At 33.8% G+C, this 22,406-nt stretch overlaps 3 protein-coding genes across 3 annotated transcripts; 2 read left to right on the top strand and 1 right to left on the bottom strand.

The window, feature by feature from the left end:
• Nucleotides 1–5,904: 5,904 nt before the first annotated feature.
• On the bottom strand, nucleotides 5,905–10,067 carry LOC108772130 (kxDL motif-containing protein CG10681). Its single transcript, XM_018537590.1, has 4 exons — nucleotides 9,435–10,067; nucleotides 8,709–8,908; nucleotides 8,498–8,635; nucleotides 5,905–6,313 (listed from the first exon to the last, which is right to left on the bottom strand). The coding sequence occupies exons 1-4, from the start codon at nucleotides 9,581–9,583 to the stop codon at nucleotides 6,183–6,185; spliced, it is 618 nt and encodes a 205-aa protein (XP_018393092.1). The 5' UTR covers nucleotides 9,584–10,067; the 3' UTR covers nucleotides 5,905–6,182.
• Nucleotides 10,068–10,187: 120 nt separating this feature from the next.
• On the top strand, nucleotides 10,188–12,838 carry vih (ubiquitin conjugating enzyme vih). Its single transcript, XM_018537592.1, has 4 exons — nucleotides 10,188–10,458; nucleotides 10,795–10,909; nucleotides 12,174–12,378; nucleotides 12,456–12,838. The coding sequence occupies exons 1-4, from the start codon at nucleotides 10,355–10,357 to the stop codon at nucleotides 12,593–12,595; spliced, it is 564 nt and encodes a 187-aa protein (XP_018393094.1). The 5' UTR covers nucleotides 10,188–10,354; the 3' UTR covers nucleotides 12,596–12,838.
• Nucleotides 12,839–15,413: 2,575 nt separating this feature from the next.
• Nucleotides 15,414–18,568, top strand: LOC108772131 (valacyclovir hydrolase). The gene is made up of 5 exons (XM_018537591.1): nucleotides 15,414–15,589; nucleotides 15,761–15,851; nucleotides 17,112–17,432; nucleotides 18,147–18,402; nucleotides 18,476–18,568. The coding sequence occupies exons 1-5, from the start codon at nucleotides 15,482–15,484 to the stop codon at nucleotides 18,564–18,566; spliced, it is 867 nt and encodes a 288-aa protein (XP_018393093.1). The 5' UTR covers nucleotides 15,414–15,481; the 3' UTR covers nucleotides 18,567–18,568.
• The last annotated feature ends 3,838 nt before the right edge of the window (nucleotides 18,569–22,406 follow it).

The following is a 22,406-nucleotide window of genomic DNA, read 5'->3' as shown; positions in this document are numbered from 1 at the left end:
CTCTCTCTCTTTTTCTCTCCGCCGCTCTCTCTCGCGCTCTCGCTCTCTGGAAGTGACGCGAGATCGTGCTCCCAGCGCGGGCGGGCATGTACCGGGATGTCGATACCACGAGAAGCGGATGTCAATAGCACGAAGTCACTCCTCCGGCGAGGGAGAGGCCGCCGCATCCGCCGATTTTACAAAGCTCTCTCGCCGCTCTGTCGCCCGTACGCGCTGGAGAAAAATCGCGTTAGCCGAGGAAGCGAGAGCGACAGAGGGGTCCTTTACTTTTGAGAGATAAAAGACGAATTGAATGTGTGAGTAGGTTTTATTGCAGAGAAAGATCCCCCAAGCATACAGATACGATATTACTAACAAACGTTGCAAAATATACGTGTAAATCAATATCTAGAATATAGCTGCGTGCTTGCAAAATATTGTGAAACTCTCAAAGGATTTTTATTTAGCACCAGTATTTGTTTTTAAAATTCAATCCTTTCGAGTTCTACTTTGTTGGGTTAGAATAATTTGCTCAAAAATGTGGACATTTGACATCTGGATGATTAGTTAGAGAAACGAGAACACTTCTCATATTAACATCGGAATTAGGATTAAGCACAGTTATTTCAACATCTGGATGCCAGAACTGACACACCTGGACTGCAGATTCAGTTTTGAGCTATGTCCTTTTCAGCCGAGCTGAAAGCTCATATGACGTATCTAAGTCTTTACTAGAAATAGGATAAAAGAAAGTGATGAATGACAGAGAAAAAGTATAATAAATACAGTAATAAATAAAGATTTCACGATATGAACAAAAACAGGAATGTTATATTAAAGTCCCTCAATTTAGAAAAACAATAAAATATAGCAAGTTAGTCAAGAGCGAGTAATAAAAATGTACGTGGAAAGAATGATTTTGTGTGTTGAAATATCAAAAAATTTAGCAAACAAAAATCTGAAAATAATTTTGTTGGGACCTCTAAACAATTGCGTAGCAATCTCAAGCATGATGAAATTGACATTTCAGAAATCAGTTTGAGCGTATTACATAATTATTTTGGTGGTCAAACAAAATTATATATATTTTCAGATTTGTATTTAGCTAAATTTTTAAATACTTTAGCAAAACCATCTTTCCCGTGTATATAATAGAAATAAAATTTTCTAGCATCATAGCGAGTCTTAATTTTATATAATCGAGATTCAGATAGTATATATTTACCAGTATACGATATAAGTATACGAATCGAAGGCTTTTATCGGAATTATATCACAGATCGTCAGTAGTGTTTATTAAAAGAGTAAAAAGGCAAGCCATTACTGTCTCTTATTTTATAGGAATCTCTGCGAGAGGAAGGATGGGGAGGGGGGAGAAACGACGGGATTTTAATCGTTCCCGGGAGTTTTGCTCTCCTGAGTAAGCCGCATCTTCCGGGTTGCCGTCTCTTCCCGCGCATTTTCTTTAGCCCGTCCGAGGCTCTTGGAAAAGTTCAATCCGAAGTGCTGCCGGTGACACTCTCCGACGAGTTAGCGAGCGTGCTTTTGTATTACTTTGCATCGGTCGCCGTTGTGCTCGCGTCAACTAAACGCACCCCGGGCAATGCGCAAGTAAAAGGGAACGAGAACATCGTTGGCTTTCAAAAACACCATCGGCTCTCCAAAGACTTTACGCGCTCGTAGTTCTGCCGCGTCTTTCCTACCGAGGCGTAATCCGCAGCTTTTCACGCGAGGGGCTGCCAGCTGTATACTCTTTTCGAGATTGTAAAACTACTAGTCGTTAATTAACATTTTGTATTTGTCAATTTATATTAGAAGGAATTGTAAAAAAATTATATTCTAAAAATTTTATGTTATTAAATATCTACATTTAACATTTATAAAAAAAAGTTACATCGTTCTCTTCCGCCCCCGGATTATCATCTTTTCTTCAAAAGTGTACTTACGCGACGTACTTTCCTTCGCAGTGTGAATTATAGAACCATATAGTATAATAATTATTATAAATTTAAAAAAATTGCTGGATTTGTATAAACAAATTGAAAGACCGTGCAAGATGTATTTCTTTTATCACCAATTTATACTTATTAAAGTTCAAATTGATCTGCTATAAATATCTGCACGTCATTTTTCACTTTGGTGAAAATCTCAAGAATTTCTGCAAATTGTCGGAAAAATAATAGTTACGCTGCATCCTTGTCAAATTTGCACTCAGCCCGAAGTTATCTATGCGGCACATGTGTGCTAAGACGGGTGGAAACAAGTTTTGTTATGCTTGTGTCAACAAAAGACGCGTGTTCCAGAGGCGCGTGCTGCATGCGACGCGCTGGAAGAATGAAAGTAAATATCGAGCGCGCGGCGCAGGTGGACCGGATAAGATTAAACAGCTGTTTCCGCGTTTTATCGGGAGTGCAGTTAACCGCCGCGGCCGCCCCCGCGAGCTTCGCCTCTCCCGAAATGCATTCTTCTCGGGTGCGTTAACACGCGCGTGCAATATCCGCAATAGCGGCCCGCGCAAATGAATTGCGCTTTGCGCAAGTAGTTGGGATAGAACTTTAAGAGAGGAAATAGTCCAATAATAATGCGTGTGAATAAACTTTACGTGAAATAGCTCGGATGTATCTCGCACCTCATTTCATCTGCGTTTGCATATCTCATTTTATCTGTGTGAGAAAATAAATTTCAATTAGTATCTGTTTAAATAATATTAGCCAAACATTCATTACATTACAGTAAATAAATATTTACTCAATAAAAAGATGATACTTAAATCAAATTAGTGGTTCTTGTACTAAAAAGTATACGTTTATATGCAGTATATATTTTTTTGTTCATACCAATATTTAAAAAAAATTTATTAAAATTTAATATATTTTTTATGTATATCGTCAATCGATTGAATAATATGAAAAATTAATAAATATACATACATATAATTAAATAAATAAATAAATAAGATCTACTCGATGTGTGTAGCTTTATATAATTTAAGGCTCCTATTCCCTTATCATTATTATTATATATGAGATTATTATTATTATGGCGTCAAAAGCAAGAAATATGCAATAAAAATTTTTATAAAATATATTAATGTGGCAATGTTTCAATAATATGACATATAATCAATAGAATTGACTTATAAAATATAATGTATGAATTCTGTTTTTATTTTATTGTTAATTAATAAATAACTATATAACTAGAAATGAATTATGCATAACCAAAAACGAAATAATCACTTCGCAGGTGTGACGAATTCAAATTAACAATATATAGAAATAAATGATTTAAAATTTCTCTTCCCAAAGCAAGAAGATAGTTTTTCATGTATTTTATAAGTCTATATTTTATTTTGAATTTGATTTATTTATGGAGTCACAAAACTATTTTTATTTTTATATTTATTGCAGATACTTATATTTACTTGTATTATATTTGAATTTTATATTCTACTCAATTGCAAATGTTACTTCATTGAAAAATATTGTATTTCTACTCGAATGTAATTTGCATAAATAAAAATAGTTTTGTGACTCCACATAAATTTTTTTGCGTTTTTTTTTCTTTTGACTCTCGACATTTTAAATAAGATTATTACTGCGCTATGAATTTTCCAATGATCGATTTTACTATTTTAATTTATTGACTTACAACATTATGATAAGGAAAAACGAGAATACCACTATGAAGCAATAATTTGTAGATTTCCAATTATTTTATAATAATGTATTTACTGTAACATTGAGAATGACCCGATCGGTGTCGAAACGCTTGTAATTATTTTCATTTTTATTTTTATGTTTTAAATAATTTAAATCAAACGTTCTTTGTTATATAACTGGCTCTTAGCCCTTCAATTGTTCTATTTGCAAGCGTTTTTATTGTATGTTCTCTCGCTTCTGACGTCACAATCTGAGATAGTAGTGAGTGAACAGGAGCTGCAAGATGAAAATTTAAAAAATCTTTCAAATACATGACACATTATATTGTATACAGAATAAATTTTCACGTGCATACTATTAAAAATCCAGGGTGTCAAATTTAACCCAATTTAAATCGCCACTGCTCCTATAAAAAAAATTTAGTAAATATTTACTCGCAGTAAAGAAATGTTTAACTATTCAAGAAAAAAATTATTTAGATTTAGAAAAATGTTGTCCAGTGTATTCAATGTTATAATATATTTTATACTAAAAAACAATGGATAAATTTGACACTATAAATTTAACAATGTGAAAGGACGTTTAATTATAGTATATCAAGTTTAATTATACACGAATCGTCAAGAATTCTACGTAGCGCGAATACGCGCTCCACGTGTCGCGTCTAAGATTTTATTTCGAAATGTCCAATCGTCGTCGGGAGAAAGGAAGCAAGGCGGAATGGATAGAAAACAGCTGAGACGCAGCTGGTTTCTGGCATCGCGACGACCGGCGTCTTCCCCGCGCGCGCAAAGAGCGTCGCACTCCGCGCGCACGTGTGTGTATGCACGCGCGTGACGTCTGTGTATAGCACAAGCCATCGATGGTAGAAAGCAGAGCTAGAAATCGATTGCTAACAATATTTTACGCCAGGCGATAACAAACCGCAAAAGAAAAATTAACATTCGCGACCGGCAAATGGTGGTGATTCCGCGGCAACAGCTTGCGCAGTTCCCGTTAATCTGTAAATAATTACAACCGCCGGTTACAACGCGATTACGCCGCTTCGCTGGAGAATCTGGGGAAAAGCGAAGGTCGTAGAGCAAATATCTGAAATCCATGGGAAGACTTGCAAATGAACCGTGGGTAAAAAGAAAGAGCGAGACGACAGAGACAGAGATCCAGTTTTTGCAGTTATTTTTAACCTCTTCCTGTAAGAACTGCTTCGAAAAAAAGAAAAATATTTTAGAATTCCAACGTAATTTCAACTTTAGATTTAAAAAAATCGCGTAAAGATGTACAAGAAAAAATTTACGGAAAAATATACTTTGCATGAAAAGCTGCTACGTCTCTTGATCCTCGAATAATGCAATAATATTGTTCTCGTTTCGAAAAGAAACTAACAATAAAATCCACATCATTCCTATGCTTTCATTAATTTTCCTTTTATTCATTTATTACTGATTACTGCATTCAATAGAAAAAGCATCTAAACTTTGGAGCGAATCTTCAAAGAATTTAAAGAGTACATACTTGACTTCTGCATCGAAAAAAACTCAAGTCCAAAGTCGAACGTTTTAATTTCGTTAATAAGTACATCTCAACTGATTGCAAATTATATATCTTGTCGCCTTATAAATATATTATTTCATACAAGTATTATTATTTGAATTTAATTTATTCTTGAAACACAAAATTATTTCTATATTCATTTTACTTGAATTTTACAACAGTTGCTTTTTCTGTTGAGTACAACCAATGATCGTAAAGGGCAACTTCTAATAGCATATTCGAGAACCTCATATTCCACATTTCGTCGAAGCGACATGTCATAACGACGTCGTCGTCAACATCGTTTACTGTACTCCCTCGTTGCGCTGAACACGTGCAGTGGACACTTCGAATGTCTTCCTCCTGAATTAACACGTCGAAAAGAATTCACGTGAATCTTTCCCAGACGCGCGCGTCGCGCTGGCTAAGTATAGCGGAGCCGGCGCGACGTGGGCGCGGATGCAGCCGTGAAAAGCATTCGCATTAATCTCGGCGCCACCTTTGCCGGTTGGACGAGCGAAATATTTCACGACGACGACGGCTGCGTCCTCGCTAATGAAACGCCCCAGGTGGTGACGATTCCGGCCATCCCAGTCTGACGCGACTCGCGAATTAAAACTCCCGGGTGCCCGTAAAGACACCGCCTCCTCCTTCTTTTTTTTTTCTTTCGCTTGCCGTTGCACGCACTCGTCGGAACAGTCGTGTGGAATTGATCAACACCGCTCTACCATGTACAAAGAATTTATTTTTCTCAACATTGACAGTACTCACAAACTCACAGCTCGCACAATAACATCGAGATATGCTGTGCGTGGCGTCGACGCCACCTCGAAACTCCGCGCCTCCCGACTCCCTTATTGCCTTATTGATTGATCGAACGATTGGCCGATTGATTAGCCCGTATCGCTCCCGAGCAACATTTAAAGTGGCCGATGCGTGAGTCCGACTTTGGAACAATTATTATGACAAGCGTTTCCCTCTCTCCCTCTTTCTCTTATTACTGTCCGGCTTTCAACCGGTATCGGATGTGCAGGACGATGTATCGGCGTTACTCTGATCGTTGTTGCTCTCCGTCGACGAACTGTCGTTACTCTTTATTCGCCGTTTGCGCAGCTTCGCGAACTGAAACTCCTCGACCGGCACTGTACACCAACAATAGAAGTCATGTCATTAATCTTCTGGCTAATTATCGCCGTTTGGAATTTCGCTTTTTTTTCTGTTTGTTTTTACGTATCTTTTCCATTTCACAGAAAGGATAGGATAACTTGATCGGGATGAGTCAAACCGCAGGAAAATGAGAACGAACGAAGAACGCTTATATATTTCTCTCTCTATCGGCCGACCGAAACATTTTACATTGTGGATCGCATTATCTTACAGTGGAAAGTGCGCATACAACGGATTTATTTGAGTACCTTGAGATTGACTCTGGTTCTAAGGCATTAACATTAAAAATCTTGAATTAATTGATACGTGATATATATCTCTCCATTGTACAAATCTCCGCGCGAAACGACTTAATTTAATCTCTTTCAAGCTCATTTCTACCTTTTTAGATTTTAACTTTAATCTTGGTTTACAAGGATGCCACAAATTCCTTATCCTAAAGTTCCATAACTTTTCCCTAATTTTTCCAGACAGAATTTCCCTGATGCTTCTCAATAATATTAAAAACTTTTTTGTATGTAGTTTTCATTTAGAAACCATCAAATATTTTATTGAAAGAGCAATTCAACATAGAAATGTAAATTACTATTAATGCTGCTGACACTACTCGCACTTAATTGTTAAGTTGGTAATATATACATAATTGTAATATATACATATTAAACTTCTTTTAAACCAAGAATTTTAATTTTGTGAGTGTGTGTGAAGCAAAAAATTTTCCAAAATTTCTCTGGCTGTTTTCAATTTCCTTGATTTCCCCAATTTCAATTTTATAGCCCGATTTACTTTTTATCTTTTTTTAATTCTTAAGAAATTAGTATAGAAGGTAAAAAGTACTCGGAATACCCGGGAATCCCCCGGGAATCCACCCGTCAATTTGTTGCACACGGGTGAAAACTGATTCCGCGAGTACCCGTATCACACGGGTATCCATGACACGCGGGTACCCGTATCATACAGATGCTCTCTCTCTCTCTCTCTCACTTCATAGTTTATATACATACCCACATTGCACAATTTTCAATGTTACCTGGTTGTTTTTCCGAGTAGTAAAAACTAAGATTAAAGTTAATCTACTTAGTAGAAATGGACATCAGCCACGTCCCTAAACTTCATAAGCAATAAATTTTAGTATCAAGGGATTACGAGACCAGCTCTCGAATGTTTTAACAAAAATTGCAAATCATTGCAGACATACCTAGCATGAAATAGACGACTTTATGTGCGACGAGGTAGACGAACTATCTTTATTTACAAATAATGCACTATGTAACACATGAACAAGCTTCCTTGCTATACGCTGGGAGAAGCAATAAATCGACTCGTACATCAAAAGCATGTTGTTTTGCGGTATGTACATACTTACACGATAAGTCGATGAAAATTACGTAATGAAGAGAGAACATTCAAGACAGTAAACTTCCGTACTCAACATCCTCATCTCTAATATTTATGCAATGTGTCGGATATCCAACACATGGCACACATTTCTCATTTGCAATAGAAAAATTATTTGCACAATTTATTGACAATTTCTTGGTTAACTACCTTTGTATAAACTAGCTAGTAAGGAAATTTACTTTGTACCATCTCTGTATTGCAAATTTGTTCAGTAATGTGACAATTTAGTTATACACATGCGAGTAACAACGCAAAAAAATATGCATAAATAATCGGAAAGTGTTGATTCGCCGAATGCAATTGATACTCTTCTTACAGCGATTTTGTACTAGTATCTCCCTACGGGGAGAAAGTGTACGGGATGTCAGGTAAAGCGCAAAATCTTAAGAAGCGAGACACATCGCTTCTTGTTAACATCAATTTCTAATAGAAATACTCTCTTTAAAATAGTCTTTTATGCATTCACGTATAGTTAATGTAATTACATATATATCTCACAACAATAAAATCATCTGAATATGTAAAAACAGTTGGTTCAGACTAAATAGGTCTCTTTGCTCTCTTACAACAAAGCATAAAACATACTCCTTCCATAGTTTACCTCCATTAATATGCATATTAGAAACATGATGTGTGTTACCTGAATTAACCGGCCGTTCGTTCCGTAGGTAAATATTAAATGTTTTACATTTGAACGTTTGTCGAAGATCCAATTTATTCCTTAACGATATGACTATTTTTAGTGGAGGTTTCATTACCATCTGAATCGGGATCTTGATCAGCAGCACCATGAGCTGGGATAGATGGCAATGGTACAACCTCTGGTTCGAGGGGTTTCACCGGGCAATCGACATCCTCCACGATAACTTCTTCCGCCAAACTACTCCTTACTGCCTCTGCGTATTTAGGATAGATATAACAACTGAATCATATATCTTTCCTCGTTGATTCATTCATATAATTAATTACCGTTAAATGCCTGTGGATATTGCTGGTTTAATTTATTTTTTATCAAACGAATCCTCTTAAAAATATAATCCAGGTCCCTCTTCATCTCGACTAGAAGAGCAGTATGCTTCTTGAATTCTGTACCAGCAGTCTTGAGTCTGTTCACCGACAACTGGTTGCAGTTTGTCAGCATCTCGTTGGTCTTTTCAAACCTTTGTAACCTAGAAGCATACAAAGCCAGAATGAAATATTATATCATGAGAGAATTATAGGTATGTAAATATATTTTGAGAAAGACAAATAGCAAATTTGCATTATTTGCATTATATTAAATTAGTGCACACTAAAAGCTATATATATTATATATATATATATATATATATATATGTGTGTGTGTAATAAGCAAAGTTGAGGCTAATGTTTTGAACTTTGTACTGTTTGGATAAGTTCACCAAGATAAAAGAGGTCTGTTTTTATTCCTGCACCAGACTGCACTAGGATTCTCTTTCTTGCTTTCGCCAAAAATGACCTATCTCACTTTAAGATCCAAAAGTGTATACTAGTAGTCACAAAAAACAAATTTAAAGTTTATTCTTTTTAGTTAAGCTTCTTTGTGTGTATATGTGTGCCTATGCACAATTTTCTTTTTCTCTCTTCATCATCAGAGATAAAAGGAAAGAAGGAAAGATGAACCATGCAAGAAGTTTAGTTAGGAAACAAGCCTAGAGAATCTGAGATGACACTTACATCTGTTTCTGTGCACGTATCATAGACTCCACGTCCTGCTGATCAACGATGCCGGCCAGGCCTTGCACAAACACCTCCGGTGCCGTGTAGTTTCTGAAACACTCAAAGCTCCCAGTGTCCGACTCCGGTGTGCTCTGCGCCGCTGCCATACTTTCGCCACCTCAGGATCACCAGACCACGAATTTACTCTCATCATCAAGCAATCCCATCGCTCGGACAAAATGTCGCTCGAATTCGTTCGATCGTACTCGACACGTCCTACACTGATGATCGACAAACACTACATGTCGCGAAAGTCTAGGTTGCAACCGCCCACGTTATCTCTCTTGGTGTCTCACGTTGGTCATCACGTAAGGACGAAAAAGGAAAAGAAAATGTCGATCGATATATGTATTACGATCGCGCTATGCCGAATCTGCCCGTCTCACCGAAATCTCGAAGTCCATCTTCTCGCGTTTTCTTCGCCTACCGAAAACAAATGCTAAGCGACACCGGTGACGGCGAAATTATCACCGAGAGGGTTGAAAACTCAAATTCCAACAATTCTGCGATATCTCGAGTCCGAATGTGAAGCCTGTGTGATTTAAAAATCCCATTCGTCTGTGAGGACTGGTGAGGACGACACGCGACGGAACGGTGAGCTGACGGGGGAGACGCGAGACGAGGAGAAATCAGAAAATCCGCGCGACGCGACGCCGCCCGACGGCAACAGCTGTTTTGTGACCCGATGTTTTCGAGCCGAGCAATAGGGCGCCGTGCAGCATTCAAATTTCCATCGTGCTGTTGTGACCGTCAATCGAGTCGAAGTGAGAAAGAGCCGTAGAGGAAAAGAGACGGGGAGACTGCGATCCTCGCTCCGTGAAGACGATACTTCTTGCCCATTCGTCGCCAGGAACGCGAAGACGCTAAGGTGCCTCAGGATGGCACAGAACGTGAACCCGTTCAGTTCGATGCAAAACACGCCGACCAAGGCAGCCGAAGAGAAGCAGAGCTTGCCGAAGGACAATCATGCAGTCAGCAAACGGTACGCGGAATCGAGTCCATTATTAATATGAACTGCGAACTGACTGGCAAGTTTTCTTTCGAGTCAGATCGCTCCGTTCGCGACCATCGAAATTTTTCTGAATATTTCAGGAATTTAAGCAGCGTAATCGATATCGCTTCGTTCGTTGTTGTGTTAGTCACATAACCTAGCGGACTCTGAACTCTGAATGTTGATTGAGCGCGATTCGTCTGGAATATTTTATAATATTTGATTTTGTAATAATCTATCTTTCTCCTTCGTTGTAATCCGCTATAACTTGTCTCGTGGAGATGTTTACTTGTGTGGAAATACTTGATTTACTTATCGATTGTTCAGATTGCAGAAGGAGCTCATGGTGCTGATGATGAGTACCGAACAAGGAGTATCTGCCTTCCCGGAGGGAGAAAATTTATTTAAGTGGATCGGGACTATTACAGGACCAAGAGATACGGTAGGAAAACCTCTCAACTTTGAATAACATTATTGTCTCTAATATAACAAAAAGGTCTATAGTTTGTATTAAACTGAATATTAAACGTATGGCTTTGTACAATAAAATAATAAATCATTACCTAAGCTTTAAGGTCGATATTCATGAGTTAGTTCTTATTTCAAGACCATCTTGAGTAATATCTTAAAACACTAATGTAGTTGTCCGATTAATTTGTAACACTTAAAGACTGAACTTAAGATGATCTTGAATTTAAAAGCTGACTGTGAATACCAGCTTATGTCTTTGACCAATTATAAGTGATTATTCTTCTCACTCATTCTTCTGTGATGATCAATTTCTTAATTCACCCTGTTTCCACGGTGCTAGAACTCAGTTCGAATTCTTGGACCAAGAAATATGTAACCAATCAACTTGCCGTTTTTCCATAAAAATTACACATTGATTGGCTACACATTCCTAGATCTAAGAACTTGGACTGAGTTATAGCACCGTGGACACAAGACTTTACAGCATAAGACTTAAGCTTGGTAGGTAATGGCTTATTGTAGAAAACCTAGTAAAGTTCTTTTTATATTGGAGAAAAAAAAGAGAAAAGATAAACTTGCAAAAGATAAACTGTTCAGTTAAAAAAGACTTTAAAATCTTTATTCTCTGACTTTTAAGAGCATTGGTACTCTCTAAATTTGGAGTGAAATCTCACTCCATATCTAAAAAGTGAAAATTGAGACAGTTAAACAAAAAAATGAAAATATTTAAGGGTGAAATTTCATTCCAGAATGGATTCACTCTAAAGAGAGTATTAACAGCATTGATATTGTTATCGTTGAGCAGATATATATGTGGTATAATAGAAAAATAGTTTTGTTAAAATATTTAAAAATTTAACTAGCTATAGAAAATAACTCTAAAAATAATTTTGTTTGGATCATCAAAATAATAATATAATACTCAAGGTGATTCCTAGAGTGTTAAAATTTTTTGTAGCATTATCATCTGTGCTTTTAAGCGTTCTACACAATTATTTTGATGATCCAACAGAAAACTGTCTTTTTCATGTAAATAAAAGCAGCACAACGACAATATAACAACACTCACATTGTAGTTAAGAATTATGAAATAGAAGATTATGTTTGGATTGGAATTTTATCAATCAGAGTAAAGTTCATTAAACTTGATATTCTTTTTCTTTCCTCTGACTGATTAAATTATAATTTAATCTCAAGCTGTAGAACAGATATAATGGAAATGTTGTGTGTTGCAGGTATATGCCGGTCTCACCTACAAATTAACCTTAGAATTTCCACATAGCTATCCATATAGTGCTCCCATAGTACGCTTCGCTACGCCTTGCTTTCATCCTAATGTAGATACCGGTGGTAATATCTGTCTAGATATATTAAAAGATAAGTGGAGCGCATTGTATGACGTCCGTACCATTTTACTCTCTATACAATCTCTTCTTGGTGGTAAGTAGTAAATAAAGTATAATAAAAATCAATATTATAATATGAGATACTACTTTGTTTCATATTTTGTTACATAGAACCTAACAACGAAAGCCCACTTAATCTTGAAGCAGCAGAGTTATGGAATAATCAGACGAAATACAAAAAGTATCTGATGGAAGAATATCATAGGGCACTTGATCGAACACAGAGCAATCGCAATCAACAAGATTCATGATAAGCCATAATCATAAATTCATTTTGAATCATTTAATATTATTATTCTTACGAGTGGTAGGATTATAATTAAGTGTACGATTAATCGGAACTTTTGCACTTCTCTTCCGAGATTCGTTTAGCACTGTCGAGTTTAAATTAGACTGTGTTTCTTTCAAAAGAATGACAATGACGAAATTCTTCACGATTTATGTATATGCATTTAGCTTATATCTCGCAAGATTTTTGTAGGAACTTTTGTATAAGGGCAATTATAAATTTATGTAATCATCGACATTAAGACAATTGCACTATATTTATTTATTTACCATATAGAAACATATGCGTTGGTTTTTCGATCATTACCGCCATCGTCTGTATATTACATCTGCATTTGAAGTTTGTTTCCATTTTTACCATTATTGTATAGTTCTAAAATAAATATTTTAATGATCATATAATCATTAAGAGTTAATTTGCAATTTCCTCAAAACATGATTTAACAATATTGCATGTGGTACATATTTTATGTTATTTTTCAGTTTTATGAAAACATTTAGCAAGATATACATTTTTTAGCGTTCAAAATCTTGAAAATTTAGGATTATTGTGTAAAATAACGTTTTTTTGAAATTTTAAATAGTGTAACTTCTTTGTTTATTATATTCTTTTGAACACTACATTCTACTTTCCCGATTTTCATAAATTTAAGTTTTTAAGTTAAAATCTCCGAGTTTAAAATTCTAAGAATTGTCATTTTATTAGTTTAATGTATGGGAATAGACGTGAAGGAATATGCATATATATTTACAAAATATATTTTTCTACATACCATTAATGGGTTTTACTATTTTTTTATCTTTTTGCTGTCCGATGACGACATAATGTCGTTATATAAGAACATGAGTCTTATTAACAAATATAACTATTGCATGCAGTTATTACAGATAACTAAAAAGAAAACAAAGTACTAACTTTACTAGATACTTTCAGTATCTAGCTCATGATAAAAAAAATATGCGATCAGTGTATATCATAGTCTTAGTTAATTATTTCAGATGGTGCAATAATGTAATAAATATGCAGATTGTAAAATGTTAAGAATACAAATTATACACAATTAGTTATTGTGTACGTGTGTATGTATGTATGTATGTGTATACACACATACATACACACGTATAGATGTATATATTACATTTTAACCACTGAAAATATTTATACTTGAATTAACTTTGTCATATATATGTATATGTATGTATTTATATTGTATCTTTTTCTTTATTTCGTCCACATTATGTATATAAGAAAATAATTTAAAATTAGAGTAAAAACGGCTAATTTGAGTCAAGGATGCAGTTGATATATAGCGCAATAAATAAAATGTGCAAAGTTAAAACATAAAATATTATAAATACTGATGTTTCGGTTTTTTTAGTTAAACTATTTTCAGAATTTCAAATAAATAAATAAAAAAAAAGCGACGAAACATCCAAGTATAAAAATGGAAAGAGAAAAAAATTGTTATATTGCTAATCCTCAAGAGTGAGAATTTCCTAGTTAAAATAATTTAAATAAAAATAGCCGAAATAATTATATTGTAACATATTGCCTGTGTAATCACTCCGTTGCGTGGATTAGCACTAATGACCTCGTCATATTGCCCGCGCACCCCTTTCATTGGCTATCCGTGTCACTAGGTCTTTCGCACTTGCGTCTCGTGACCGTTCAATGAGTTCTCAGAGGACTGATATTGACGTATGAGCGTGATCGCCTCACCTTAAAAATCGGTATTCGTGTTCCATTCGTCTAAACGTTTAAGATACGTGTACTGTGCCGGGCAAATAAAGGTTTTGGTAAATATGTGACACCGTGTTTCTTTCTATTTCTCCTTTCGTTCTAATTTCCACGAGTATCATCTCGATTTCATATCCAGGAGCTCACGTCCATCAGACTGTTTCGTGCATATACACATTTCCCGTTTACTATTTACTCTTAACTATTTTAATTATTAATTCAATTAATCGCACTATTACAATATTAATCATTTCATATTGGACTAAACAAGGATAATGTAAATGACTTAATTATAATATCTTTGAAAATACACAAATACGAGATAGAAAGAAAAATAAAAAAAAAACAATATTGTTTTACGGCTGTAACTAAACTATAAAAAGAACAATATTATCTATATATATCATCACGTATCGCGTTATTTTATTAGATTAGTGCAAAAGTTCCCGATTTATTATTCAAAATTCAAACAGTTACAAAAGTTTGTTAAAAATAAACAAAATTTAAATTTAAAAAAAATAGTGTTAAAATATAAGGACTCTTTTTAAAAGATTACTATATCTCTTGAATTTCTGAAAATTTGATAATTTTTATTGTACATATAGAAAACTACGAGTTAAACAAGACGGGAAAATTTCTCTTCACTTTGAAGTCCTGTCATATATCTAAAAAAATTTTCAAGTTTCTGAATTTCCAACAATATAAAAGAACAGTTTTCCCTATAAAAAATCGTTTTTAAAAAATGCGTCTACGATTTTTTGTTATTAAGTTATTGCAAATTAAATAAAAAGAACAATTTGACATTAATTATTTTGTCAAAATAGTCAAGATAACTCTGTCAAAATCATAATTAAAAAAACTAAAAGATTCTTAAGTTTTAGACTAATTTTATTTTTAACAAAATTGTAGCTGTTTGAATTTTGAATAATAAATCGGAGACGAACTTTTGCACATTGATCAAATAGTGTATCAGCCACTATTTTAAATTGCTACATTTGTAATCAACGATACTATATATTGATATAACGATATCAAAATGCGCGCTTCAGTTTACCACAATCCATTTACAGACTTCAGTCGGTCATAAAGTAACATATGTATATTCAACACGATGTCCGCTCGTTTCGTGAGTGCGTTATATAAAATAGTAAAATCCAGTAGTCGAACGGTGCGGACTCGGCAACTATCAACTATTGCAAGTAAATCTCGTGAGATGGAGGTGTGTATACAAACGCAAAACGTGTGTAAAATGGAAATACAGAATCACTACTTGCCGTTTTTTCATCTGCCATTTTATGGACCATCTTTCAGCTATCATATGTTGATATGTTAAGCATAATATATACATTCTTTCTCTCTCTCTCTCTCTCTTTTTTTCTCTTGTTAACAGGAACGAAAGATCCAAGTGGGCGATACAGAAATTAATTATGCTAGAGTTGGCACAGGTGATCATCCGGTGTTATTGCTGCCTGGAGCCTTAGGTAATGCGATTTATTCAATAAATTTTTATACATTGATTAGATAACAGTTTGGTACATTTACATTATCGGCATTTACTGCCATCTACCGGACTGTAAATCCAGATAAATTGTTCAACGAAAAACAAGATAGCGTTGCATTCATAAATTGTAATTTTGATGATAAAAGAAAGGTAATAAATTTTTAAAACAATTTTCTACCGCCAAATAATTATAATTGTTATATTTACCGATTTTTATTGCAGTATAACTACTTTTTTGTTACTATTGTCGCTTTCAATTATTTGTAATTTAACGGGACTGCAATTCAGAGACTTATTGTTAGTAAACTTTTAAAATTTCGATTGACTTAATTAATATATTAAAATAAATTAAATTAATAATGTTTGTGACGTCACGAATAAATTCAAGTAAAATGCCTATGTTCGTTAAGTCTGTTAGTTATCGCGATTGTTAGTGCATAAATTATATATTTATAAGACAATAAATAATGTAATTCACAAATAAAAACTTATCAAATAAAATTATTTAACTGCATAGTTCGATTCTGAACATGAATCCTTTTGAATGCGATAATTAATGAGATCGAGTACAAACTGGAAAAATATTTAATTATGAATATAATAATTAATTACGCATTAATAACCGCAAGGCTCACATAAACATTTTACTTGTACTGGATTTATTCCTTGAATTACAAATTATGTTATACATTTAATTTATTTATTTTATAATTATTTCGACCATTTTCATTTAAATTATTACCTTATGTATGATGTAGACAAGATAAAGAAAAAATAAAATAAAAATATATATGTGTGTGTACTATATAGACACATTTTACTTGTACTAAATTATTAATAAATGCATTACCTAATTTAAAGAAATAAGGATTAAATGGCCTAATAAGTCAAAAACAGATATTGTTTGCAAAATGCTTGCTACAAATTCTGTCGTTAAAACGTAAAACAGAAATAATAGAATTAACTTGCTAACAAAACATAATGATGGATTGATTGCGAGAACTAAAACGAATTTGCTATTTAAATAAATAGCATTATAAGAAGAATTCTGCGCACTCGGTTTCAACAAACGGTTTCTGATGATACATTATGTTAGTAGAACATAGGCTTAATGCAAACGCAATTGACACCAATCTGCTTCAATATTCTGCTTAAACTTGTGGGGAATTACTAGCATGCTACTAACATTTCCTTTGTGGAGATGACGAAACTTTGCAATCTATCAAAAGGGATGTTTCAGGGACAATATGGACCGATTTTAAGCCACAGATGGAGAATCTGAACGTGAACAAGCTAACCATAGTGGCGTGGGATCCACCTGGTTACGGAAAGTCGCGACCACCCGACAGGACGTTTCCGGATGATTTTTATCAACGCGACGCCACGTACGCTCATAATTTGATGAAGACTTTGGGTTACTCAAAATTTTCTCTGATCGGTTGGAGTGACGGTGGCATCACATCTCTTCTACTTTCCTCGGCGTATCCTGATAGCATCTACAAAATGGTTGTTTTTGGCGCAAACGCATACATACACCCGGACGAGACGAAAATATACAAAAGTATGACTTCAGTCTGCTCGTGATGTCGTAGACCGATATTCATAGCCTGTTTTTATCTTAAGGCCATCTTAAGTAATGTCTTAAGATACTAATACAGTCCTCTAATTGGTTTATGACATCTTAAGATTATACTTAAAATGGTGTTAAATAGGAGAATCAATTATAAATACTGGTCCGTGATTGACTTATAATATTTTAAGATTGCACTTATGAAATATATATACTGAAAAAAAGTTTTCTTTTAAAAAAAGATTCAACTAAGAGTGCGGCGGTCATGGACTGTCAAGCAAATATCTGTTAATTTAAACAAATAATATATTAACATGAGACTCACATATATTTAACTAAAATATATAAATATTCTTAAACTACAAATATTAAACATCTAATCAAATTAACAACTTTTTTCTCAATAAAGAAATTATGGTAAATATAATATATAAAAGATATAAATCCAAACGTTTAGCTAGAGGAATCTTTTATACTGTTTAACAATGCAACTTGTAAAAATCTTGTTATTTATTTAAAAAAATCGAAAGCTGAAAAATTTATGAGAATCCATACATTTATTGGAATTCATCGAAAGTTAGAAAAGTTTTTATAGTAATCAAATTTTACAGATACAGGCGCAATGTTTTGCTATCGATTGAGAGTGCGTTAAACATTTAATTTCTTTTGTTTGCGTAATTTTTTAAACGAAATATTACTGTCCAGGTATTAGGGACATCAATAAGTGGTCAGAAAAAATGAGAACACCTATGATACAAACCTACGGTGTGGATTATTTCCAAAAGATGTGGTCGGATTGGATAGATACTGTACTGGGATTGTACGAAAAGCAAAACGGCGATCTGTGCAAGCAGGTTTTACCAAAGATAAAATGTTCGACTTTAGTCATACACGGAGCCAAAGACGCGATGGTCCTGCCGGAACATCCAACGTACCTGAAACAAAATATTGCCAACTCGAAGTTTGTATTTTTCTAGACTTAAAGAAATGGTAATCTACATTACATCCTTTTTTTAATATTTATTATATTACAGACTACATATCTTCGAAAAGGGCGCACATAATCTTCACTTAAGGTATTCCGAAGAATTTAATAATTTGGTTACGGATTTCCTTGTCGATTAGTTACGGAAATAATGATTTTACTGATGTATTTAAAAATTTAGCTAGATCTGAAAATATTTTTGTTTCTTGGATCGTTAAAATAATTTTGTAGGAATCTTAAGCCTGATGGATTACACTGCAAAAAGTTTTGATATTCTATCAATCAGTTTGGACGTTATATGTAATAATTTTGGTGGTCTAACAAAATTATTTTTAAATCTGTATGCAACTAAATTTTTAAATACTTCAGTAAAATTGTTCTATGAGTTTTGTTTAATAAATGTAAATTATGAAAACGTTTACAAGATTTACATTTGTAACGTCTATTAAACATTTTTTGTTTTACTTTTACGAGACATTCAACGGTTTAATAAATAAGTATTTAGTGTTAATAAGATCTATTTAACGTTTTTATACGGCATGAAAAACGTTTTAGCTAAACGTTTCTTAAACGCACATAAACTATCTCTATTATAAAAATAAAATATTATTTGTATAAATATAATGGTAATATTATGTTTGGTGGTATTATTATATTACAATATTAGCATGTTACTTTGTAATAAAATTTTCTATTAAAATGATATTAATGCACTCTCTTTATTTCGTCATATCCTTTACAATTTGTTATACAAGGTCATCTTTTATCATCTTCAGATTTAATTTAACATCCTGTATAAATCGTATTTGGTCGAAAGTGGAAATTTATATTCGTCATTATATATAAAAATCAGATAATTTGTACATATATCCTGTATTTACTTATATCTGAATAATAAATACTTACATAATATATAATAAATACTATCAATCAATTCAAAATAGTTGAAGGCCCGTGTCCAGAAAAATATTCAAATAACAAATACAGCTAAAGATTTGCGAATCAAGGTTTTTTGATTTCAAATCGAATCAAATCGAGTTCAAATTTTTTTTAATATGAATCGAATCGAATCATAACTTTTAATTTTTCGACAGCATAATTATATTGTCAGTTAAATTCTAATATGTAGATAAAATTACTTTTATATAAAAAAACATTAATTATAGTATAATTATTTTAAATACTAATAGCGAGCATCTGTTCTAGTCTATTTAATGTTAAGAAATAAGTCGTAATCGATCTATGGATCTTCTGTTGGCGCTTGCAGCGTGCCGCATTCGAGATATGTACTGAGAAATCTTTCGCACATAGATAGAAAGCGGTCTTGTGCTACTTATTATACAAGCGTCTTTATATCCAAAGAGGGCCAAACGCGCATGGTGCTATTTCGTTGACTTGTCTGACGATCGAACGCGACCGTATATTGAACAGAAATTGACCAAACAGCAATATACGATCCCAAATAGTCCTCTATAAGGGGATCCCTAACCCAGTGTCGAAATCGAAGATAATGTGTACCATTACCTAAATAGAAGACATGGATCGTAAGCTTTTTATGCCGACCCATTTCGATCAAGAGATAATCCGAAGTTCAATTTTCTCTTGTACCTTTCCATTTCGGAAGTTGATTAGAAGTAAACTGTCCTAATAGAAATTTACCAGGGGACGTTACTTCACTAAAAGGGTGGAAATATGATCTGTATGAGAAACAGTATTTTTGAATGCGTATAATGAAAACTGAGAGAGTGAAAAAGAGATAAGCACACAATTGGTAAGACCTATTTTAAATACAAATCAAATGAGGAAAAAAGTCAATAATTTTTAAAGTCTACTTACTTTAAAGACATATCTAAGATTTGAAATTTAAAATGTCTGATTTTGTCTGGACATGTTCGATCCACTTTCAGCGTAATAAAAAAATAACATTGAAAATTGACAATGACCTACCTCCTGCTCTCATAATTTTTTTTCTCATAGATATCTCATAGATTTCTCACTGATATCTAATCGGTAAAATAATAAACAGGTTTGTATATTTTTGACAAATTGCAATCTCTGTGTTATGAGATAATTCACAGATTATGCAACAGTCTTGAAAAACAACAAGGTCATGTTATCACGTCGTGATAAAAATTTACGAGAGACAGATATATAAATCGCAGGCACGCTCGCCGACACAACATATAGGTGCGGGCGACCGAGGGAAAGCAATAAAACGACGCGGAATATAAACTGCATGCGGGTGTAGCCAAATATGGGCAAGTGGTTTCTCGCTCTTCGATCAAGTAAACCTCCGTCCTTTTTTTCTCTCGCAAAAATTCCCTCGCTTCCTCCTCCATTCCCCTTTCGTGAAACGAAAGAGGAAAAAAGCTCTGAGATTCGCGGATGCGACTTACGAAAACCCCACAGTCTTTAATCTCAAGAGCTATATCGATAAAACAAACCGAGCCCCGTCTCGTTTCCCGTAAGTACCGTACGAAAGTTGTTAAGCCTTAGGCATACAACGATAAATTAATCGGTTATCCCGCGAATTTTTCGAGTTATCTTACGCGATACTCTCGCACGTGGGCGAAGCAATTGAATCACAAATACCACTTTCAATGTATCTTTTAATTTTCAATAATTTATATTAGCAGACTAATATAGTTTGCAATAATAATTCAAATCATTGCAATGATAATTGAATAGTTTTAATAATAGTAATAAATAATAAAATAATTTTAAAATTTATATTATATATATATATATATATATAGTCGTAAATACTTTCAAAGTGCGTATACATATTGTATTTATATTTTTGACTTGTGGGATCAATTTTAAGCAAACTTAATACTTGTAATTTGTTCTCGTAAGACTTGTAAGAATTTATGACTGCAATAAAGTTGTAATTTTTTAAGTACCGTAAGATGTACGATCATTCGTAAATATCTACGATTTCTTGTAAATCTTACGACTAGCAAAAAGATGCAAAAATATTGCATAAAGTTATATATTGCATTTAAGTTTATGCATTGCAAAATTATTTATAAGCACGTCAGTCAAAATTGTCATAAGTTCTTACAAGTCTTACAAAGACAAGTTAAGAATCTCACGATTCTGTTTATAGAATTAGCTTATTAATTTAATTCATATTTGTAAGTTAATTTTTAGCGCTCAACAATATCAGAGGTTTCGACGTATAATTCTGAATTTGGATTGCCCAGCGTATGATGCATTCTGCCAACGTGGCAGTGTACAAAAGCAACTAACGAGATCTCCTTGTACGGACCACACGTCTCGTTTTAGGCGAGTGCTCTCGACGCAACTCCTGGCTCTCGATCCTTTCTTTATTATAAGTGGGGTGCCTATATTGCCTTTAAATGGCATCAAAATGGTACTGACGCGACGCGTTATGTAATAGCAATCGAATAACGATTATCATAATACATAATTACTGCCGACATTGATTCATCCAAGCGGTAAATTAAAATAGGAAATAAAATAAAGCGGGGAAATAATATATTGTGAAAGAGAAAGAGAGAGAGAGGGGGGGGGGAATCTAATTTTAACTCCAATAATTACAGGTACTTTCGAGGAGACGCTATTAGCGCTATTTATATCATTCTATCTTTATTTTACATCTAATAAACGATAAAGATAGAACGCACCTTATTGTACGAATGCATAACAAAAGAATAGATTTTAATTTTAATAATATAGAACAAAATAATAGATAAGTCGGAGATATTTGCAATGTCACTTATTTGTGTTACACATAATTCAATTTACAGTATAAAATACGAACTAATTAATTTTGTACTTTAATTGTAGATAAGTTAATTCCTAAATGCGATGTCTCGCGGTTTTGGCTATTTCTTTTTTAATATGTAAAAATCCAGATCAACAAGAATCCATAAACCCACTCCCTTTCAAGGCGATAGATGTAATCTTGTCTCGGATGTCGAGCAACTTATCGACTTCGTCCTTTTTCGTTACGA

Source organism: Cyphomyrmex costatus, unplaced genomic scaffold (assembly GCF_001594065.2).
Source record: "Cyphomyrmex costatus isolate MS0001 unplaced genomic scaffold, Ccosl1.0 scaffold18, whole genome shotgun sequence".
Taxonomy (NCBI): Eukaryota; Metazoa; Arthropoda; class Insecta; order Hymenoptera; family Formicidae; genus Cyphomyrmex; species Cyphomyrmex costatus.
The sequence above is the reverse complement of the archived record's forward strand: the minus strand, read 5'-3'. Positions and strand labels throughout refer to the sequence as shown.